This window comes from Pseudochaenichthys georgianus, chromosome 15 (genome assembly GCF_902827115.2).
Source record: "Pseudochaenichthys georgianus chromosome 15, fPseGeo1.2, whole genome shotgun sequence".
NCBI classification, from domain to species: domain Eukaryota; kingdom Metazoa; phylum Chordata; class Actinopteri; order Perciformes; family Channichthyidae; genus Pseudochaenichthys; species Pseudochaenichthys georgianus.
This window is the reverse complement of record NC_047517.1, coordinates 23,047,003-23,066,634: the sequence shown is the minus strand read 5'-3', so window position 1 is coordinate 23,066,634 and position 19,632 is coordinate 23,047,003. Positions and strand designations below refer to the sequence as shown.

The 19,632-nt window shown below is 44.9% G+C and overlaps 1 protein-coding gene and 1 long non-coding RNA gene across 6 annotated transcripts; one reads left to right on the top strand and one right to left on the bottom strand.

Moving 5' to 3' along the window:
• Positions 1-8,796: 8,796 nt before the first annotated feature.
• On the bottom strand, positions 8,797-11,168 carry LOC139435191 (uncharacterized). 4 transcript variants are annotated; one of them, XR_011644464.1, is made up of 6 exons: positions 10,901-11,168; positions 10,457-10,517; positions 10,266-10,374; positions 9,991-10,101; positions 9,362-9,499; positions 8,797-8,924 (listed from the first exon to the last, which is right to left on the bottom strand). It is a non-coding gene; the product is annotated as an uncharacterized lncRNA (long non-coding RNA). The 4 variants fall into 4 exon arrangements; XR_011644461.1 differs by having other exon boundaries at positions 8,801-8,924; positions 9,991-10,374; XR_011644463.1 differs by having other exon boundaries at positions 8,801-8,924; positions 9,991-10,359.
• Positions 11,169-14,206: 3,038 nt separating this feature from the next.
• On the top strand, positions 14,207-19,345 carry LOC117459471 (peroxisomal N(1)-acetyl-spermine/spermidine oxidase-like). 2 transcript variants are annotated; one of them, XM_071205649.1, is made up of 10 exons: positions 14,207-14,315; positions 16,016-16,192; positions 16,405-16,535; positions 16,671-16,858; positions 17,297-17,478; positions 17,586-17,755; positions 18,037-18,122; positions 18,294-18,406; positions 18,560-18,714; positions 18,816-19,345. In XM_071205649.1, exons 2-10 carry the CDS (start codon positions 16,033-16,035, stop codon positions 18,966-18,968), a joined length of 1,338 nt encoding a protein of 445 aa, XP_071061750.1. In that variant the 5' UTR covers positions 14,207-14,315; positions 16,016-16,032; the 3' UTR covers positions 18,969-19,345. The 2 variants fall into 2 exon arrangements, with proteins under 2 accessions (XP_071061750.1, XP_033956160.1); XM_034100269.2 differs by lacking the exon at positions 14,207-14,315 and adding an exon at positions 14,558-14,883.
• Positions 19,346-19,632: the final 287 nt, after the last annotated feature.

Sequence of the window (19,632 nt, the reverse complement as noted above, 5' to 3'; positions counted from 1 at the left end):
CCGAGATGATGGAATTAAACCAATAAATAAAAGCAAGGATAATTGTGTGTTATTGGTGAGCAAATAACAGTGTGTTATTTTGAAAAGAATAACAAATTAGAAGGAAAAACAGATTTAAAAAATACAGATTTCAGTATCCTGAGGCTCTGAGCCCCATTTATTTTCCTCACAGACGGCAACAAAAGTCCGAAATTATACGATTTAAAATAAAAGCAATAACTGTGGCTTGATATTGAGTAAGAACATGTTTTTATGAACCACACAGCTTCCAGTCTTCCACGACCCGACCGGAGAAAAAGACGTGCTGCAGCCTGCAGGCACGAAACACATTAGGCTTGTTTGAGACAAGCAAGACCTGCGCAGACCTGCGCAGTTGCGATCAACGTCTTGCTAGTGCGTTGCATGATGGTTAGTCATTTTGTCCGACTTGCTCTGGAGGCTCGCCCACATGAGACTTTGAAATCTCGCGGGACAAAGACGCCCGCAGCCTTGAGAGCGAGGCGAGGCGAGTTGGCGCAGTTGCTCTCCACGAGCTGCGGAAGCGAAATGCTTGATGGGAAACGGCTCGCTGGTATCTCGAGCTGAGCGCTCATTGGTGGTTTTTACCACGTGCTGCTGATGAAACTCTCCAATTGGCTGGCAAAAGTTTGTTGTTGTTTTGTGTCCGTTTTACGTCGCCACATCCATTCCCATTTTTCATCATTGTTCCACAATGTTTATCATCGTGAAATTAATATCTATATATTTTATACTATACTGCTTACCGTTTTCATACTTTATATATCTTAGCATATTCATACACACTGTTCATACTGCTCACAGGCTGATATCTAGTGTATTCATACCCCACTGTTTATTCATCATTCAATTAATTCTATATGTTATTCTGTAGATTGTGTACATTACTTTCCACTTCTCTGCTTGTTGCACCTGGTTAGAAGCTAAACTGCATTTCGTTGTCTCAGTACCTGTAATATGTGCAATAACAATAAAGTTTTTCTTTAAGTTAAACGAAATCATTAAAATAAAATATATTGTAATGTAATGATTTGGTTTAACCTTATTTATTGAATACATCATTTAAAATGGCAAGATTAAATCAAATTACATCCATGTTGTACACATCATAAAGCTTAAAGTGGCAGCTAAAGAATTAACACAGCAGCAGGTCTGTTCAATTCATGCTCATTCAGCTTCATGTGTGCGGATCTGAAGGGACTGATCATTTGTAGCCTGTCCACCTATCAGTTTTGCAAACATTAAGAGGGAGGAGCATTTATATTACATCCACTTCATCTGCAACGAAAAACGCCAACGCAATTTCCGCCATTGCAAACCCAGCCAGTCAAGCCGACTCCGAGTCCGAGCTGTCCGACTTAAGACGAGCTTTTTGACACCTCCCCCGGCTGCGATCGGCTACTCTCGTCTACTTTCGAGGCGAGCCGCAACGTGTCTCAAACAAGCCTAGTACCAGTAGAAATACATTGCTTTTAAAATCGTGCTGTGCAACACGCAAAAAAGGGGCAAATCGTGTTGGTGAACACGAATCAATAGATTAAAAATCGTGTTGGTGAACACGAAATGTCGTGAGACTGGGTTGGTACAACACACACCTACATACTGTACCACACACACACATACACACTGCATACCACACACACTTACAGCTCCTAAAGCATAATCAGGCTACAGCCGTTGTGTATTTTATTATGTGAAGCACTAAATGGTCTTAGAAAAATATTGACTCTTTGTTTGTAGATATCTACTAAACTACAGCAAATAAAGAGTAATGTAGGCCTGTTATACTGAGTGATATATATTGTACACTGCTCTGCTTTCTGCACGGACCTCACAGCTGTTCTCACTGTAAACATCGCAACGCAATGAAAGCAGTTTCTAAAATAATATCCAGAGGATGCATGCAGAGCTGTCATTGGCTGAGATAAGTCCGGCCATGCGTCACGCCTCCACCGTTCCCGGAAATGCATCCGCGGAGGAGCCGTGGAGGAACCATCAGTGTATCCTCGGTTATAGCTCCTCCTGAGAGCCTCCTCGACGCTCGATCCTCGGTCCTCGGTGTGCATTTAGAGAAATGAGACGTCCTTCAAAATGGCGCGCTGAAATTCATTTCCGGGTCACCACCGGAGGACCGAGGAGTCGAGCAGCGCCATATAGGCCCTTTCTCATTTCTCTAACTCCCCTCCTCGACTCCCCTCCTCGACTCCTATCCTCGAGACTTAGTCCTGCCCACAGGAGATGCAAACGGAGGAGTCGAGGAGGGGAGCCGAGGAGAGAGGAGGGGAAGCAGCAGGCGGTTAGAGAAATGAGGATCCTCTCCTCTGAGCGGTCATTTTAAAGAGACGTCCATTAATGATGACAGGAGACACAGCAGCCCTCTGTCTGATGGACAGATGTGTTCATGACGACTTATATATTTACTTTGATTCATTCACAGTGCGGTATAATGAGACAATAACAGGCTACAGATGCGGACACACACACACATATATATATTTATATAAATATATGCCATTTCAGAATCAAACAGAGCACTCTCATAATAACGTAACACTATCAGAGACTGGATATATATGCCCCCCCCCCCCCTCTCTGGTCGCTACAATGAGGAAAATAAATTACAGGCCAAAGGTTTTATTTACAAGTATTAAAAGTAAGCAGAGGACACCAAACCAACTGAAACCTGTCTGTCCGCTGCATCTACGCACTGTACAACACACACACCTACACACTGTACCACACACACCTACAGCTCGTAGAGCATATAATCAGGCTACAGCTGTTGTGTATTTTATTATGTGAAGCACTAAATTGTTTTAGAAAAATATGGACTCTTTGTTTGTAGATATAACTACAGCAAATACAAAGAGTAATGTAGGCCTGTTATACTGAGTGATATATATTTCACACACTGCTCTCCTTTCTGCACGGACCTCACAGCTGTTCTCTCTGTAAACATCACGTTGAGAGCAGTTAATAAATTAATTAATTAAATTAATATCCAGGGGATGCATGCAGAGCTGTCATTGGCTGAGATAAGTCCGGCCGTGCATCACGAATCTTTGAAACATCGCTGTTCCCGGAAATGCATCCACGAAGGAGCCGTGGAGGACCCATCAGTGTATCCTCGGTTATAGCTCCTCCAGAGAGCCTCCTCGACGCTCGATCCTCGAAGTGCATTTAGAGAAATGAGATGTCCTTCAACATGGCGCGCTAAAGTTCATTTCCGGGTCACTACCGGAGGACCGAGGAGTCGAGGAGGGGGATTTGATGAAATGAGAAAGGGCCATAGATAGAAGAGTTACGACAACGGAAGTCCAAAAACGGTTATCGTCACGTGGTTCATGTAGACGAGGATCGTTCCCCGGAAGTTCATGGCGGGCAATGTGAATGCATTGATAACTGTCACGGATGAGTGAAGGAAGCAGGACCCAAATGCAGATAACTCTTGAGAAACCCTTTATTTCAAGGATACAGACAAATACAGAACAGAACACTCTCCGGTGAACTCCGTCACCAACAAACAATGACCCAACACTGAACACAGACAGAGACAAGACTAAATACAAGAAGGGGTAATCATGACAACGAGAAACAGCCGGGCAGGGGAGGAGAAACACAAGGACGACAGGTGAACACAATCGGGTAATCAGGGAGGGAAACAGACAGAAAGCAGACAGGCAGGAAATGGGGGTGAACACTTAACACAATAAGACAGGAAACCCAAAGACAAGAAAAACACCAACACAGACAAAACTACAAACGTGACCTAACATGTGAATTGTGACAGAACCCCCCCCTCAAGGGACGGATTCCAGACGTCCCTAAAAAAAAAAAAAAAAAAAAAAAAAAAAGTCCAAAACCCCAAGCAGGGTGGGCGGAGGGGGTCCGGAGGACGGGTCTTGGGCTGACAGCCCAGGAACACAGCGGAGGACCAGGAAGGGGTCTCGGGCGGACGGCCCGGGGGGCAAGGTACAGTCCAAAAATGGGGATTCGGGCGGACTGCCCGGGTACAAGGCCGAGAACCAGGAAGGGGTCTCGGGCGGACGGCCCGGGGTCAAAACAGAGTCCAAGGTGGGGACCATGGAGGACCGAAGGCAGCGGCAGGAAGAGTCAGGGACCCGGGTCCGAGGGCGAAGGCAACGGCAGGAAGAGTCAGGGGGTCGGGCCCGAGGGCGAAGACCGCAGCTCTCAGGGGGCCGGGCACGAGGGCGAAGACCGCGGCTCTCAGGGGGCCGGGCTCGAGGGCGAAGACCGCGGCTCTCAGGGGGCCGGGCTCGAGGGCGAAGACCGCGGCTCTCAGGGGGCCGGGCTCGAGGGCGAAGACCGCGGCTCTCAGGGGGCCGGGCTCGAGGGCGAAGCCCGCGGCTCTCAGGGGGCCGGGCTCGAGCCGGTGTCGACCGGACAGGATCAGGAGGCCGGGCAGGAAAGCGCTGATGGGCCAGTTCCGGAGATCGGGCAGGACCCGGTGTCGGCCGGACAGAAACCGGAGCCGGTCGGACAGGCTTCGGCAGGATCCCCCACGGAAAAGGACCAGGAGTTGGCAGGAACCCCGGCGAGACCGGTGATGGACATGGGGCTGGCAGGGCCCCCGGTAGAACCTCCAACGGCACGGGATATAGGGTTGGCAGGACCCCCGGCAGAAGAGTCTTCTGCGGGACCTCCCACGGGACAGGAGAAAAGGTTGGCAGGACCCCCGGCAGGGGAGTAGACGGCGGGACCTCCAACGACACAGGACACAGGATTGGCAGGACCCCCGGCAGGGGAGTATTCTGCAGGACTTCCAACGGCACAGGACACAGGGTTGGCAGGACCCCCGGCAGGGGAGTAGACAGCGGGACCTCCAACGGCACAGGACACAGAGCTGGCAGGACCCCCGGCAGGGGAGTAGACGGCGGGACCTCCAACGGGACAGGACACAGGGTTGGCAGGACCCCCGGCAGGGGAGTAGACGGCGGGACCTCCAACGGCACAGGACACAGAGCTGGCAGGACCCCCGGCAGGGGAGTAGAAGGCGGGACCTCCAACGGGACAGGAGAAAGGGTTGGCAGGACCCCCGGCAGAAGAGTATTCTGCGGGGCCTCCAACGGGACAGGACACAGGGTTGGCAGGACCCCCGGCAGGGGAGTAGACGGCGGGACCTCCAACGGCACAGGACACAGAGCTGGCAGGACCCCCGGCAGGGGAGTATTCTGCGGGACCTCCAACGGCACAGGACACAGGGTTGGCAGGACCCCCGGCAGGGGAGTAGACGGCGGGACCTCCAACGGCACAGGACACAGAGCTGGCAGGACCCCCGGCAGGGGAGTAGACGGCGGGTCCTCCAACGGGACAGGACACAGGGTTGGCAGGACCCCCGGCAGGGGAGTAGACGGCGGGACCTCCAACGGCACAGGACACAGAGCTGGCAGGACCCCCGGCAGGAGAGTAGACGGCGGGACCTCCAACGGGACAGGAGAAAGGGTTGGCAGGACCCCCGGCAGAAGAGTATTCTGCGGGACCTCCAACGGGACAGGATAAAGGGTTGGCAGGACCCCCGGCAGGGGAGTAGACGGCGGGACCTCCAACGACACAGGACACAGGGTTGGCAGGACCCCCGGCAGGGGAGTAGACGGCGGGACCTCCAACGGCACAGGACACAGGGTTGGCAGGACCCCCGGCAGGGGAGTAGACGGCGGGACCTCCAACGACACTTGCGTAGGGGCTTGAATAGGGAATGGAGAGGGACCTCGAGCGGAGACTTGAGAGGGGACTCGAGAGGAGACTGGAGAGGGGACTCCAGAGGGGACTAGAGAAGGGAACACGAGAGGGGATTTGAGAGGGGAACTAAAGAGGGGACTCGAGGAGGGACCAGAGGAGGGAACTCGAGAGGGAACTCGAGAGGGGACTCGAGGGGGAACTGGAGAGGGGACTCGAGATGGAAACAGAGAGGGAACTCGAGAAGGGACTACAGAGGGGACTAGAGGAGTAACTAGGGAAGGGAACTCGAGAGGGGACCTAGAGAGGGGACCCGAGGAGGGACTAGAAGGCCTAAAGGAGGGACTAAAGGAGGGAACTCGAGAGGGGACTCGAGGGGGAACTGGAGAGGGGACTCGAGATGGAAACAGAGAGGGAACTCGAGAAGGGACTACAGAGGGGACTCGAGGGGGAACTGGAGAGGGAACTTGAGATGGAAACAGAGAGGGGACTCGAACAGAGACTAAAGAGGGGACTAGAGGAGAGACTAGAGGAGGGACTAGATGAGTAACTAGAGAAGGGAACTCGAGAGGGAAACTAGAGAGGGGACTCGAGGAGGGAACTCGAGAGGGAACTGGAGATGGAAACAGAGAGGGGACTCGAGAAGGGACTACAGAGGGGACTAGAGGAGAAACTAGAGGAGTAACTAGAGAAGGGAACTCGAGAGGGGAACTAGAGAGGGGACTCGAGGAGGGACTAGAGGAGGGCCTAAAGGAGGGAACTCGAGAGGGGACTCGAGGGGGAACTGGAGAGGGAACTTGAGATGGAAACAGAGAGGGGACTCGAACAGAGACTAAAGAGGGGACTAGAGGAGAGACTAGAGGAGGGACTAGAAGAGTAACTAGAGAAGGGAACTCGAGAGGGAACTCGAGAGGGAAACTAGAGAGGGGACTCGAGGAGGAACCAGAGGAGGGAACCCGAGATGGGACCGTGGCAGCCGGGACCAGATCCGGGTCTGGAACCAAGGCAGCTGGGGTCGGGACCATGGCTGCGGGGACCAGAACTGGGGCCGAAACCCTGGCTGCAGGGACCGGAATAGCAGCCAGAAACATGGCTGCTGAAGCCAGCATCCTGTCTATAAGCTCCAGCTTCGACGCCGGAAACACGGCCGTATAGGGCGCTCCCGGAGCCGGGACCATAGCCGCTGGGGCCGGCCCTGGAGCCGGAAACATGGCTGCATGATCCAGCTCTGGAGCCCGGATCATGACCGTGTGGGGCGGACCCGGAGCCGGAAACATGGCTGCGGGAGCCCGCACCGGGACAGGAACCATGGCTGCTGGGGCCGGGACTGGAACCGTGGCTGCTGGGGCCGAAACCGTGGCTGCTGGGGCCGAAACCGTGACAGCTGGAGCCGGGACTGGAAACGTGGCTGCTAGTCTGGACTTGCGACTCCCTCTCTTAGGAGCCTTTTGGAGGCTCCGTGGACCTCCAAAAGCCAGAGTTCCAGAGAACGGCTCCTGGACAGGAGCAGGAACTGGGGAAGAAGCAGAGGTTGACTCCAGACGGAACACGCCGAGACGTATGGTGTCAGGTTGGGAATTGGGAGGTAGGGGACTAGCATGCCTGGAGCTAGCAGGCCGGGGAAAAGGTTTGACCTCAACGCTGCCCAAAAAGTCCTCCACCCACTCGGGGAGCAACTCCATCAACCAGGGCCTTGAGGTTACCTCCTGGCGTGCCACAGAAACAACTGACTGCCTCTCTTCAGTACTGGAGGCATATCGAAAGTCATTCCTCAAGCATGTTAACTTGTACTTCACAGCGTACAAACTGTCTGCTGGGTCCATTCCTGGTTGGGTCATTCTGTCACGGATGAGTGAAGGAAGCAGGACCCAAATGCAGATAACTCTTGAGAAACCCTTTATTTCAAGGATACAGACAAATACAGAACAGAACACTCTCCGGTGAACTCCGTCACCAACAAACAATGACCCAACACTGAACACAGACAGAGACAAGACTAAATACAAGAAGGGGTAATCATGACAACGAGAAACAGCCGGGCAGGGGAGGAGAAACACAAGGACAACAGGTGAACACAATCGGGTAATCAGGGAGGGAAACAGACAGAAAGCAGACAGGCAGGAAATGGGGGTGAACACTTAACACAATAAGACAGGAAACCCAAAGACAAGAAAAACACCAACACAGACAAAACTACAAACGTGACATAACATGTGAATTGTGACAATAACAGGAGATAGAACGACGATTTTTGGTAATTATTAGTGAATAAAGGTTTTGATTTGCAATATTTATACAACAAATCGATATGTGTATGTATTTACATCAATGTTTTAAAAAATAAAATAGAATTTGCTAATATTAAGTAATAATATTAGGATTAGTGTGAACAACTAGTTTACATGTTAGGCTAACAGTGCCTTGGTTAAAGAGCCTGTTGCTGTTTATTTATAGCTTTGAATTCTTTAAAACCAATATTATCTTCTTAAACTTGTATGGTAGTCAGGAGCATCACTTTCTAATGAATATTGATATATTTAGAGGGAGGGGATCTAAAGTAATGCTTTAAAAATTCAGATTAGATTAATTTCTACCATTTTCTTAAATTCATGGTAGTTTCAGTAATCCCCTGGTAATTGAGGACACAAGTTATCTAAATGACTAATGTCATCTTTATGGCTTTCAGAAAGGACAGGAGACTATCAAAGGACTAGCAGCAGCAGCATGATGATGATGTTAAATGTGTTGCTTTAGGAACATCCATTGCAAATACATGGAATTCAATAAACATTGAATAGCATATCATGGAGTTTGTCTGTGCCTTTTCCTCCGTGTTGTCCTGGTTTGCTGTGCTGCCTCCTAGTGGCCACCATGGTTTGCTGTACTGCCTGGGGATGCTCAAATCGCTCCGAGAAAGGAGTACGAATGTACGGCTTCCCCACTGACACAGAGCGGAGGAAAAAATGGCTGGCTCAAGTCAGCAGGAGCAATTTCACGACCAACAGCAAACAAATATGTGATTTATATACAAACACTGCATTTGCACTTTTTCACAAAACGAAAACCACACCATTGGGAAAGCTTAATGTTTTGTTTAATACAAAAAAACAGGGAAAGGCTTGAAAAACACAGAGTTGAGACTCAGGGTGCAGGGTGAGGGTCTCAGTGCAGGTATTCAGGCTCCATTGAATCCCCCTCTGGTTCTTGTGCTGAAAGAGGGAGTAACAGACAGGAGAAAGGGTTATACACACCTATATAGCACACCTATTGGATGGGAAATTGCCTTGGGGAGATAAGGTGTGGTCTTTGTTCCCAACTGAAGTTATAGAACTTTATTATTTGTGAGTTTAACAAAGTATGACAAATGGCATCAGTAACAGATGTGATATGAATTTCTATAAAGTTGTCTCACATTCTTGGTCATATTTTATATACAGTATGTAATGAGTATAACATGTCCAGTAAGTATAAAGTGTTTCCTAATACTGTGTATTCAACCACTATGGAATATGTATGTGGGCAGACAAAACTGAGTTGTTCTGTGTGTGAAGTAACCTCAAGTCACTCCGCAGGCACATTTTGATGCAGACCAGTTTGTCAAGAGAAAAAAGGGCAAGACTAGGCTGAGAGCAGAGGCTATACCCACCATCTTCGTGCATCGCCCTGTGGTCAAAAAGAGAAGGGCCCCTGCACCACGATTCACCCCGGGACCTGTATCTACAAAGCCCATAGCTGATGATCACAGCTGTAGGAGCCAATTAACTGTGGGTATAAAGGTAGGAACCTATGTGTGTTGGGGAGAGGTTCCGCCGGAAGGCCCATACAGTTTTTGACCACACACAGAACACACACACAAGGAGCACACACGGAGAACACACACAGAGAACACACACACGGAGCGCACACACACACACACACACACACACAAACACGGGATTACAAGCAAAGCAAAGGTATTGTGTAAACGGTAATATCGTGTGGTGAATATGGAAAGAAGCAAGTAAATGGAAACCAGTAAAATGGAAATAAATTGACTGTTTCAAACTGGAAACTTTGTTTCTGAACTTTATTCGGCAGCAAACTTGTGTGCGTTAATTACACCCACCAAGCGGATCCTCAGAGGCTTAAGGCTTAGCCTCTACAACAGCTATAGTGTGAAAGGTGACACAGGTATAATAAGTATGAACTCTTAGTAACAAAAGTAATATTTCTTATTTTTAAGTGGTATAATATTTTAAATGTTCGAAAATGTACAGTGCCATGTCTTCTACTTACATTAGTCTCAAAGATTGAGGGAAGAAGGGAAGGGATCACTGCCCTCCACCTGCCAGCACCCAGCCAGAGGAGAACAAACAACAAAAACAAGCAAGGTGTCCCGTCATGTACCTGGAAGTTTGGGTTGGCAAAATGGAGTAAGAGAGGGACTTGAAAAACCTCGGTGGCTCTCTACTCATGTTGTTACAGTTGTCTTGGTTACAGCTCTCAAGTTTTTTTTTTGCCATTTCCACATCTTTATAAAATATGAAATAAAAAATTGAAGTGAAATCAACCTCTTCTCTGGAGAACACACTTTGATTTCTCTGTCTTGTGAGTTTGCAGTCTTGCAGTTTTGCTCCTCCACCTGTAACATCACTGTCCCTCCACCTGCCATGTAGGTTACTAACAAGATTACTTATATAATACAGTGATAGAATACATGTTTAGTATGCTTACTTATATAAAACAGTAGTATTACACTTACCTTGTGTTTTCACTCTCACTTAAGTCCCTCTCCCTTTGCCATCAATCCAAAATCAGTTGAGCTGCAACATTATACAGACAGGTAATAATCAACATAATCACAAGGACACAATATGGCTCTGCTAAAAACACTCACTCTTACACGCACCAAAGTTATATTTATCTAATATTTAACTCCCTCCACCCCTGCATACAATCCCGTTTAGAAGCCCCTCTTCTCTAATTCAACAACGTTGGACGAAATGACATTAAGAGAACGGAATTTACAATTAAAAGGCTGTTCAACGTGTGTTGCTAACTTGATCCGGTATCCTAGCTTAATCTGTTATCTGTAAACGTTCCCTAAATCTACTAATTTAGGGATAATCCACTGACATCCTTTAATACACATGTTAATTTGAATCAGATGTACTGATAATATCCGCAATATTAAACTTCTTCTTACCTTTAAAAGTCCGTCACGAACGGTCTATTATGCTGCAACTCTACAGCTCTGCTAGCCTTGGCGCTAACTTCCGGGGAACGATTGAGAGGCTCCATGATCCGCCATTGCAGTAAAAAAGTGGTCCATTGGAGTGAACGGAGATGACGTAACTCTCAGTCTATATGGCGCTGGAGTCGAGGAGTCGAGGAGGGGACATTTGAGTATTGAGAAGCCTCTTAGGACTGTAGCCTCATCCCAATACCCCTCCTCGACTCCTCTCTTCCCCTCCTCCGGGACTTGACCCGGAAATCGACACGCCATGTTGAAGGACGCAGTGGCGGTTCTAGACCAATTTGACTGGGGGGGCCACTGGGCGGCCAGTTATTTTCTGAGGGGGGCACAATAAATGCAGGACGAAAAAGAGAACTAGACAGTATGAAGTAATTTGGCATAAGAAAACAATGCAATACAGTATTTCTTTCAGTACACTTATTTATTTCAGATATATCTTATAGTTATTACTGTTAGCTTCAGCTTAAGTTATAGTACAATGTTTGCACTAACACCATATCATATTTATATAAAAATAAAGGCAATGAACAGTTACATCTCTACTTTACATAAGGGTGTCTGCATCCCAGGCTGTTGTTTCCTTCCCAAAATCTCACATTACAGTAACAAAATCCTGCAGTTTTTGGCAAACCGATCAACAAGTTTACGCAACAAGAGTACCATAAAATATACATTTTTAAATCCACAGTAAATGATTTAATGTAAAAGTCTACAAATCTTAAATGTTGACTTTAAATGAAATAAAATACATGGATATAGATAGAAAACATAGATTTCAGATGTATTATTTTCCATAAGCACAGACACGTAGGCTATTTAACAAACATGAAGACTGAATACAGAATGCACACCTGTTCTGCACGCGCACTAATCAGTTTCGTCTATTCCATCACATTTCTAATAAACATAAAACAGTGATATCTGGAAAACACACAGATTTACATATAAAAATAAAGGCAATGAACAGTTACATCTCTACTTTACATAAGGGTGTCTGCATCCCAGGCTGTAGTTTCCTTCCCAAAATGTCACATTACAGCAACAAAATCCTGCGGTCTTTAGGTTGCTGGGCCCGGAAACACTTTTTCCCATTGACTTACATTGGGGTTGCGGTCGGATAGTTTAAAAATCAGCTCCTAAGTTCTAACCCTATCTCCTATTCCTTGACCTCTGAGTGAAACGTCACGGGGTTAAGGGATAGTGGATAGGATAATTCAAAAGGACTTAGGAGAAGAGACTGCGGTACTTTAGAGAATCCGAATGCACTTTCACTATCCGACGTGTTTATGATGCGCTAGCGGACGTCATTTTGTGCGTCTGCTGCTGTGGGGAAACTATGGAAACTACAGTTTTCGATACAGCGGACTACAACATGGATGTTTAATAAGAACGAGGGACTCATCTAGAGACTCTGCACCGTGCTCTGATGGTGTTGCTTTATGCTTTATGAACGTGGACAACAGAGAAACATATTCTTCATGACCAGTGGCGACTGGTCATTAGGGGCAGGTGGGGCACAGCCCCACCTAGTGTCAGCAGAAAGTATTAAAATAATGATTACAACAAAATGCAAAAAATAAATTAAAAAATATATAAAATATATTTTAAGATCATGTTTAATCATCTGATTCGTCTGTACATTGCTGTTTTAGTATGTGTTCTTCTAATTAGTGTCTACAGTGTGTGTCTATTGAGCTGTTTAGAGCCATGTGGGACAAAACCTGATCCTGCCCCTCCCTCTGACTGTCTAAGTGAACGGTGACTGCAAAAACTACACTGCGCATGCTCAGAGTATTTTCCTATGTAATGTGTGTGGCAAAAAATAATGACCATAGGGGCAAAGTGCTGCCATCCCCACCATACGTCATCTCACATAATTCAGAGCTGATTGGCTGTAAGTACGTGTGCCGCGAAAAGTGTGGTGTGTGAAGAGGAGGAGAGAGAGCTGCAGTGAGGCGTCCTAAAACCAGGAAGTAAGCTGCGCATGGCTTCCCTCCACAAAAAAGCAACGAGATTTCTCCATAGGATTTTAGAAAATAGCTCAAAAAAAGATCTGTGGGGAACGTAGCTGTTAGATAAATGTTTTGTTCAGCCGGATAATATCCACATGTCTACCCTACTTTTATCATTTTCGAATCAAAAATCTATTGATTAGATTAGATTTATGATAGACTTTTTAAACTACAAGAAGATAGGAGGACTTTTACAAAAAAGTAATAGAGATTTTTGTCCAGAAGGATAGGCAAATGGACTTCATCTTCAAGTCAAGGTAAGACTGCAATTTTATTGAAAATGGGATCTTACTAAGAGAGAACAATTCAATATTTAAATGATAAAATTACATTTTTGTGGGTATCCTTCTGTTGAACTGTCTGTTTAAAAGTAATTGAAGCATCAGACAAAAAAAGCTTTTGAAAATAATATTATATTTTGATTTAATATATTTGTAAACCTGAAGAGTCAGTGCCAGTGCCTCACCAGCCATGAACCTCTCTGCAGAAGCTTATATATAGACATCTGAGTTTGTTGTGCCCCACCACTTTTGTACATATAGAAACGCCACTGTTCATGACCAAAGTTGGAATTGAAATAAAAAAGGATAGTGAAACTTATGCTCGTCACCCTCTCCCTCCGGTCCACATTAATACAAATGATCCCAATACGTATGATTGTATGAACTATGAAAGATCTTAAAATCAATACAAATGTATTTATTATAAACGTTAGTCCTTAACACCTATCACTGTGTACATCACGTTTTATGTTTCATGTGGAACCTATATGCTGCAGGTCTCCCTTGAAAAAGAGATCTATGATCTCAATGGGACCAATCTAGTTAAATAAAGGTTTGAAATGAAATGAAAATCACCATTCAAACATCTTTTAAAAGTTGAACAAACCCCACACAGCTCAGTGAAATGTTGACTTTATTTGAACATTTCAGTAAAAACTAACGTTAATATTTCTCTTTTTGATTATAATACTGATGAACGTTCAAAACAAAGCACTTTGGCAACTTACCACATACGTTTTAAAATGCTTAATAAGCACCGTAACTTTGATGATATAATTTCTCCGTCATAATCGTTTGTTTCCGTGAACGGCCGACTGTTGTGTGACGCAAATGCTGCGGCTGCAAGGCATTGTGGGGCAGCATTGTCTCCTCTCCTTTCGGTTAGGGAGGTCCAGTGGTTCCTAAGCTAAAGGAGGTTATAAAGGAAGTTTGAAACTTCCTTTCCTATCATTCTAGAGAATTCGAACGGCACATATCATGGCTGCCACTGAGGGACTTCCGGGTCATTTCACTCTGTTAGGAAGGTTCCTAAGCTAAATGGACTATTCGACTTCAGCCTGGGAAAGAGTGGTATGTAACTCGTTGGATAATTTTTTTTAAACTAAATAAACAACCCAGTATGAACATTTGTATAGCCCTTATTAAAGACATTCGTTCCTCAAGTTATAAAAATGTGCTAATAACGTTATTCTGAGAGTTATTTCCCTCGGCATTATGAACGTGCATCTAACCCACGGGACCGCGCTGCCCGGCACGTTCATGTTACGTGTTCAGCACTTTATATATACAGTCTATGGTTCAGCACGGTACCTGAGGACTCCTCTGTCCTCGCGCCACCTCCTCGTGTCTCTCGCTCGCATTTTACGGAGGCGGAGCTAAGACGCAAGGAAGGGCAGCGAGTGAGGGAAAGAAGGAGTCGAGGAGGGGTATTGGGATGAGGCTAGTATAACCGTTAACATAAATCAGTATTGCATACGTGCAGACTAAGCTATGGCTATGAATGCTAAAGTAGTTATAGTAGGATGCGGGATTTCAGGTATAGCAGCTGCACAAAGACTCGTTAACGCTGGATTTCAACATGTGCAAATACTGGAAGCGACTGCAAGAAGCGGAGGAAGAGTCAAAACCGGCACACTGGGTGAGATGTGTGAAACAGCCACCGATCAACACAATGTATTGCAGCGTCTCAAAGGTTACAGTGTTATCGCTTGAATGTTTTTATTAGCCTACCTCGCAATATGTTGTTACATTTCCTCTGATCCGATCCACAAAGCAAGAACGAGTTCTTAAAGGAGCCTAAAAAAACAACAATATTTAAACTTCTTTACATTTCATTTAGCTCACCCTTTTATCCAAATAAGTGCAGATCAACAAGATAGGAGGGCATATATTTTTCTTCTAATAAGCCAAACCATTGTAATTGTTGGTGCATCAGTTTTGAAAATGCCATTTTATCTATTTGTTTATTTGGAGTTTTCAGTTTGTGATGGAAAATATGTGTGCTGTATTGGAGCTCTTTGCAACATTTTGGGGTCAAGATAGCAAACAGGCTTATTTTTGTTGAGGATTACCTGGGTCCAACTTGCAGTGAAGAAGGAGCAAGCCCATTGCCTGATGCAGAGCAAAGTGCATGTGCTGCTGTGTATGATTGAAATCATATCCTGGATGTTGGAAGGTCAGATCCAGAGTGGAGTATAATGTGGTAGAACTTTGATATGTTGGAAACCAGTTGAGCTGCTGCATTATGCATTAGCTGAAGAGGTTGGATGGCACTGCTCAGTAGGGGACAAATCCTTCTGATGTTGTATCTGTAGGAGCGGGTTAAAGATGTGATGTTGGCAGTGAAGGACAATCCAGTGTCCCTCCCAGATTCCTTGCAGTCTGAGTCGGGAAACAACAACATGTTAATAGAAAGGTCATGGATGGGAGAGTCCTTACCTGCAAGGAAGAGCAGATCTGTCTTGTTTAGATTGCGCTTTAGGTTGTGCAAAAACATTGCACTGAGAGATGTGAGCCATACAAGCACAGATGTGTGTGACCTCCTCGGTTTCAGAAAAAAAACAGAATCAGTTTTGTATTATTTGCGTTACTGTCGTAGGAGAAGCAATGAAAGCCAAGTCAATACGTGTACAGAGATTAAAGGAGGGGACCAAGGGCCTGCTGTATAACCCTATCAATAAAAAACAGCAAAAACATTGCTTTGAAGAAACAAAAAAACCCAACTATATTAATAATAATTTTTTCAATCTCTACTTTTTTATTTTTTGCAGGTGATAATATCATTGAGATGGGGGCAAATTGGATCCATGGACCGTCTGAAGAGAACCCAGTGTTTTGTCTGGCCCGTCAGTATGGGCTGCTAGAACCAGATGCCCTCACACCAGAGAACCAGGCCATGGATGTTGAGGGACATCCCCCCTGGGTTCCCAACTTCTTCAGCAGTTCAGGTCAAGTACATTTTTGTTATATAGCACACAATCACAAATGTACCTCTAGAAGCTTTAGGATAAGGAAAAACGTATCTGAATGTCGTCAGATATTGGCAAAATTGTAGCTTATTTTAAGACTGACCCTTCAGATACATCCAATTAATATTGACTAGTTACGTGGTACTGTAGAGTTTTCCTTATTAGTTTTCTCTGGGATGTGTAATTTGCAGGCAGGAAGCTGAATGCCGAGGATATCTATCCTGCTCAGGAGATGTTTCTTGAACTGATGAGTGAAGGTTCAAAATTCGAGAGTCAGGGTGGAGAACCCTGGGCCTGTGTGGGAGATTTCATACGTTCAGAGGTACATTTCTCTCAGTGACTACAATAATAACACTGGATGATGACAAGATTAGCTTGAATATTTCAGATGTTTTTGAGGATAAATTGCATCTTGTAAGACAAAGGAGTTTGTTTTGTTTCTTGTTTTCTGGCCCAGGCTGAACAACAAGTAGCAGAGAAGTGGAAAGATATCGATGCAGCTACCAGATGTCTGCGACTGTGCGTGATCAGTAACATGTTGAAGGTCGAGTGCTGTGTTAATGGGGCTCACAGTATGGATGAGGTGGGCCTGGGGGCCTACGGTCTATACAAGACTCTACCTGGGCTCGACTGCACATTCCCAGGGTTAGTACTTTAACATTGCATACATATAGTACAGCAACAATCATCTATTTCTGTAATTCATTTCCATAAGACGTTATTTCCTATACATTTGAATGTTAAAAATGTCATTTGTAATGTCATGTTATGCAATTGCTTGACTCAAAGGAGCTGCTTTCTTTTGATAAAAAGTACACTTATGAATCACCCTATGGTCAAACATGCCGTTAATGTCCAATCCATGATTAAGACAGAGGTGAAGTATCAAAACACCATTTAGCCTGACAGTAATCTTCTTTCCCAGATATGATCTGACTCCAACAACTACTCCCCGGTAGCTTTATCCGACACATAGATAGTTTGGTTTATTTGGTTTATGAGTAGTAGATTATTCAATCTGATCATTTCAGCCCACTTTTGTCTTTTTTAATTGACCTAAATATGGTTTTATTTTTCACACAGTGGCTATGAAGGTCTAATCAAAAACTTGATGTCGGAGCTCCCCAGTGATTTGGTGACTTACAACCGGCCTGTTCGCTGTGTCCACTGGAACAACACAGAGAAGGAAGACAACTCTGTGATGATCGAATGTGATGATGAGAAGAAGATAGCTGCTGATCATGTCATTGTCACTGTACCTCTAGGTAGATTCAGAGACGTATATTAGCACAGTTTGGTATTTTCCATCTCAGCGCATGAAATGTTTAGGTTGTGCTACAACTCTGTTCTTGTGATTTGCTGTTCTTTACAGGATATCTTAAGAAGCACCATTCAACCCTGTTCAGTCCTCCTCTCCCTCTACACAAGCTGCACTCTGTAGAGAGACTAGGATTTGGAACTAACAATAAAATATATGTGGAGTTTGATTCACCGTGGTGGGATGCTGACTGTGAGGTCATATATCTTGTGTGGGAAGATGAGGTGAGATGTGCAGTCATTGAATAAAGAGACAGACAGGGACACCTAATTACCTAGGAGAATATTCATTTTAAAACAAAGTTTTCCCTAGCGCTAGGGTCTTAATTTTTGGGCTGGGTTTGCTCGTGTAATCTGGGTCACGGTTGACCTAGAAAAGGGTTGCATGCAGCCATCTCTTCAAAACATTGTGTCCTATTTTTCAACCACCCATTTTCCAAACCAGTTATCAAAAATGTCTAACACATACACACTATTAAACTGTTTCCTCTCTTGTTGTGATTCAGGATGGCATGTTGGACCAGGTGCCAGATGTGCAGAGATCCTGGATAAAGAAGCTGTTTGGCTTCACTGTGCTCAAACCCTCTGAAAGGTCAACAAATGCTGATGCGAGCAACTATACACTGTGCACTTTTTTTATTCTTACGTGATTTGACATTTTATTGTGTATTTCTTTACATGTGTGTACTGTTTTTGTATGTTATATTTAATAGGAAATAACTGGTAAATACATTGATAAGGAGTAACGTACTCTGCTGTTCAGGTATGGCCATGTTCTCTGTGGCTGGATTGCTGGACATGAGTCAGAGTATATGGAGACCCTGTCTGAACAAGAGGTTACACACACCATGACACAACTCATCCGCAGATTCACAGGTGAGCCTAAATAAGTCACAAATATTGAGCAACAATTCAGTACAGATTGCATTTTAGCATGTACCTTTTTTCTTTTAAAAGTGGAGGCTTTCTGTCTAAAACGTAAGTTAAGAATGATTTCTGTCAGCACTCTCAGACTAACTGTGTGTTTAGGAAACCCGACCGTCGCCCCGAGGAGAGTCCTGCACTCACAGTGGTTTCATGACCCCTGGACATGTGGATCTTACAGTTACCCAGGAAAAGGTTGTTCAGCCCAGGACCTGGAGAACATGATGGAGCCTCTGCCTACCAAGGGGTCACTTTTACAAGTAACTTCATGTTCATTCTCAAACACAATTGTGTGCACTTAGGAAAAACACAGACTCACATTATATGATAGACCTACTTGTAACTAGTTGGTGTATTTCAGCCCCTGCAGGTGTTATTTGCTGGAGAGGCGACTCATCCCTGCTACTACTCCACCGTCCACGGAGCCCTCCTTACTGGGTGGAGAGAAGCTGACAGACTCATCTCTCACTATTCCACCATCAGTACCTCTGAACCACCCAAGTCAAAGCTTTAAAAGAACATTGCTGTTTTGTTATTTAAATCAGTCACTTAAGGGCGCTTTCAGCTATTCTAATCCGAATATCACCCAATCGTCTGCGCTGCCTGGGCTAAAAGAAAATGTGGTGTTCTTACACAGCATGTATTTACAGGATCTGTAAATGGGAGAAAAAAATCAAGAAGCTTGGACCAAGTCACACATTTTTTTCAGCCAATCGGCAATGGAGAGCATTCGTGCTTGTGTACAATCAGGAAAATTAAGATTGAAGTTAGACAGTAATCTTGTTTACATGTTATCTTCATATCAATGCATCTGAAATAATTAGTTGTGATTTTGTGTCTTTGATTTTTTGTATTTAAAGAATGATTGAACTCTAATCTAGCAGTTTTCAAATATCCATATTGCTGAATTTATTATAAAAATATTCATTATATTATATGTATTATGTATACATTGATTGTAATTATCTATCAGATTTTATAAATTGTATATTTTTCAATAATCTGTTTTACCAGTTCTCTCTTAAATCAGTGAGTTAATCTCAAACCTATATGAAAAACTATTAATAAAGTTCCATCTCACTTATAATGTTTTACTAATTATTTTATTGTTTGTACCTGACAATATGTTTCCTTATTGGTTTTCCCTTCTTTTCACACTGGCTTTTATAACACTTTGT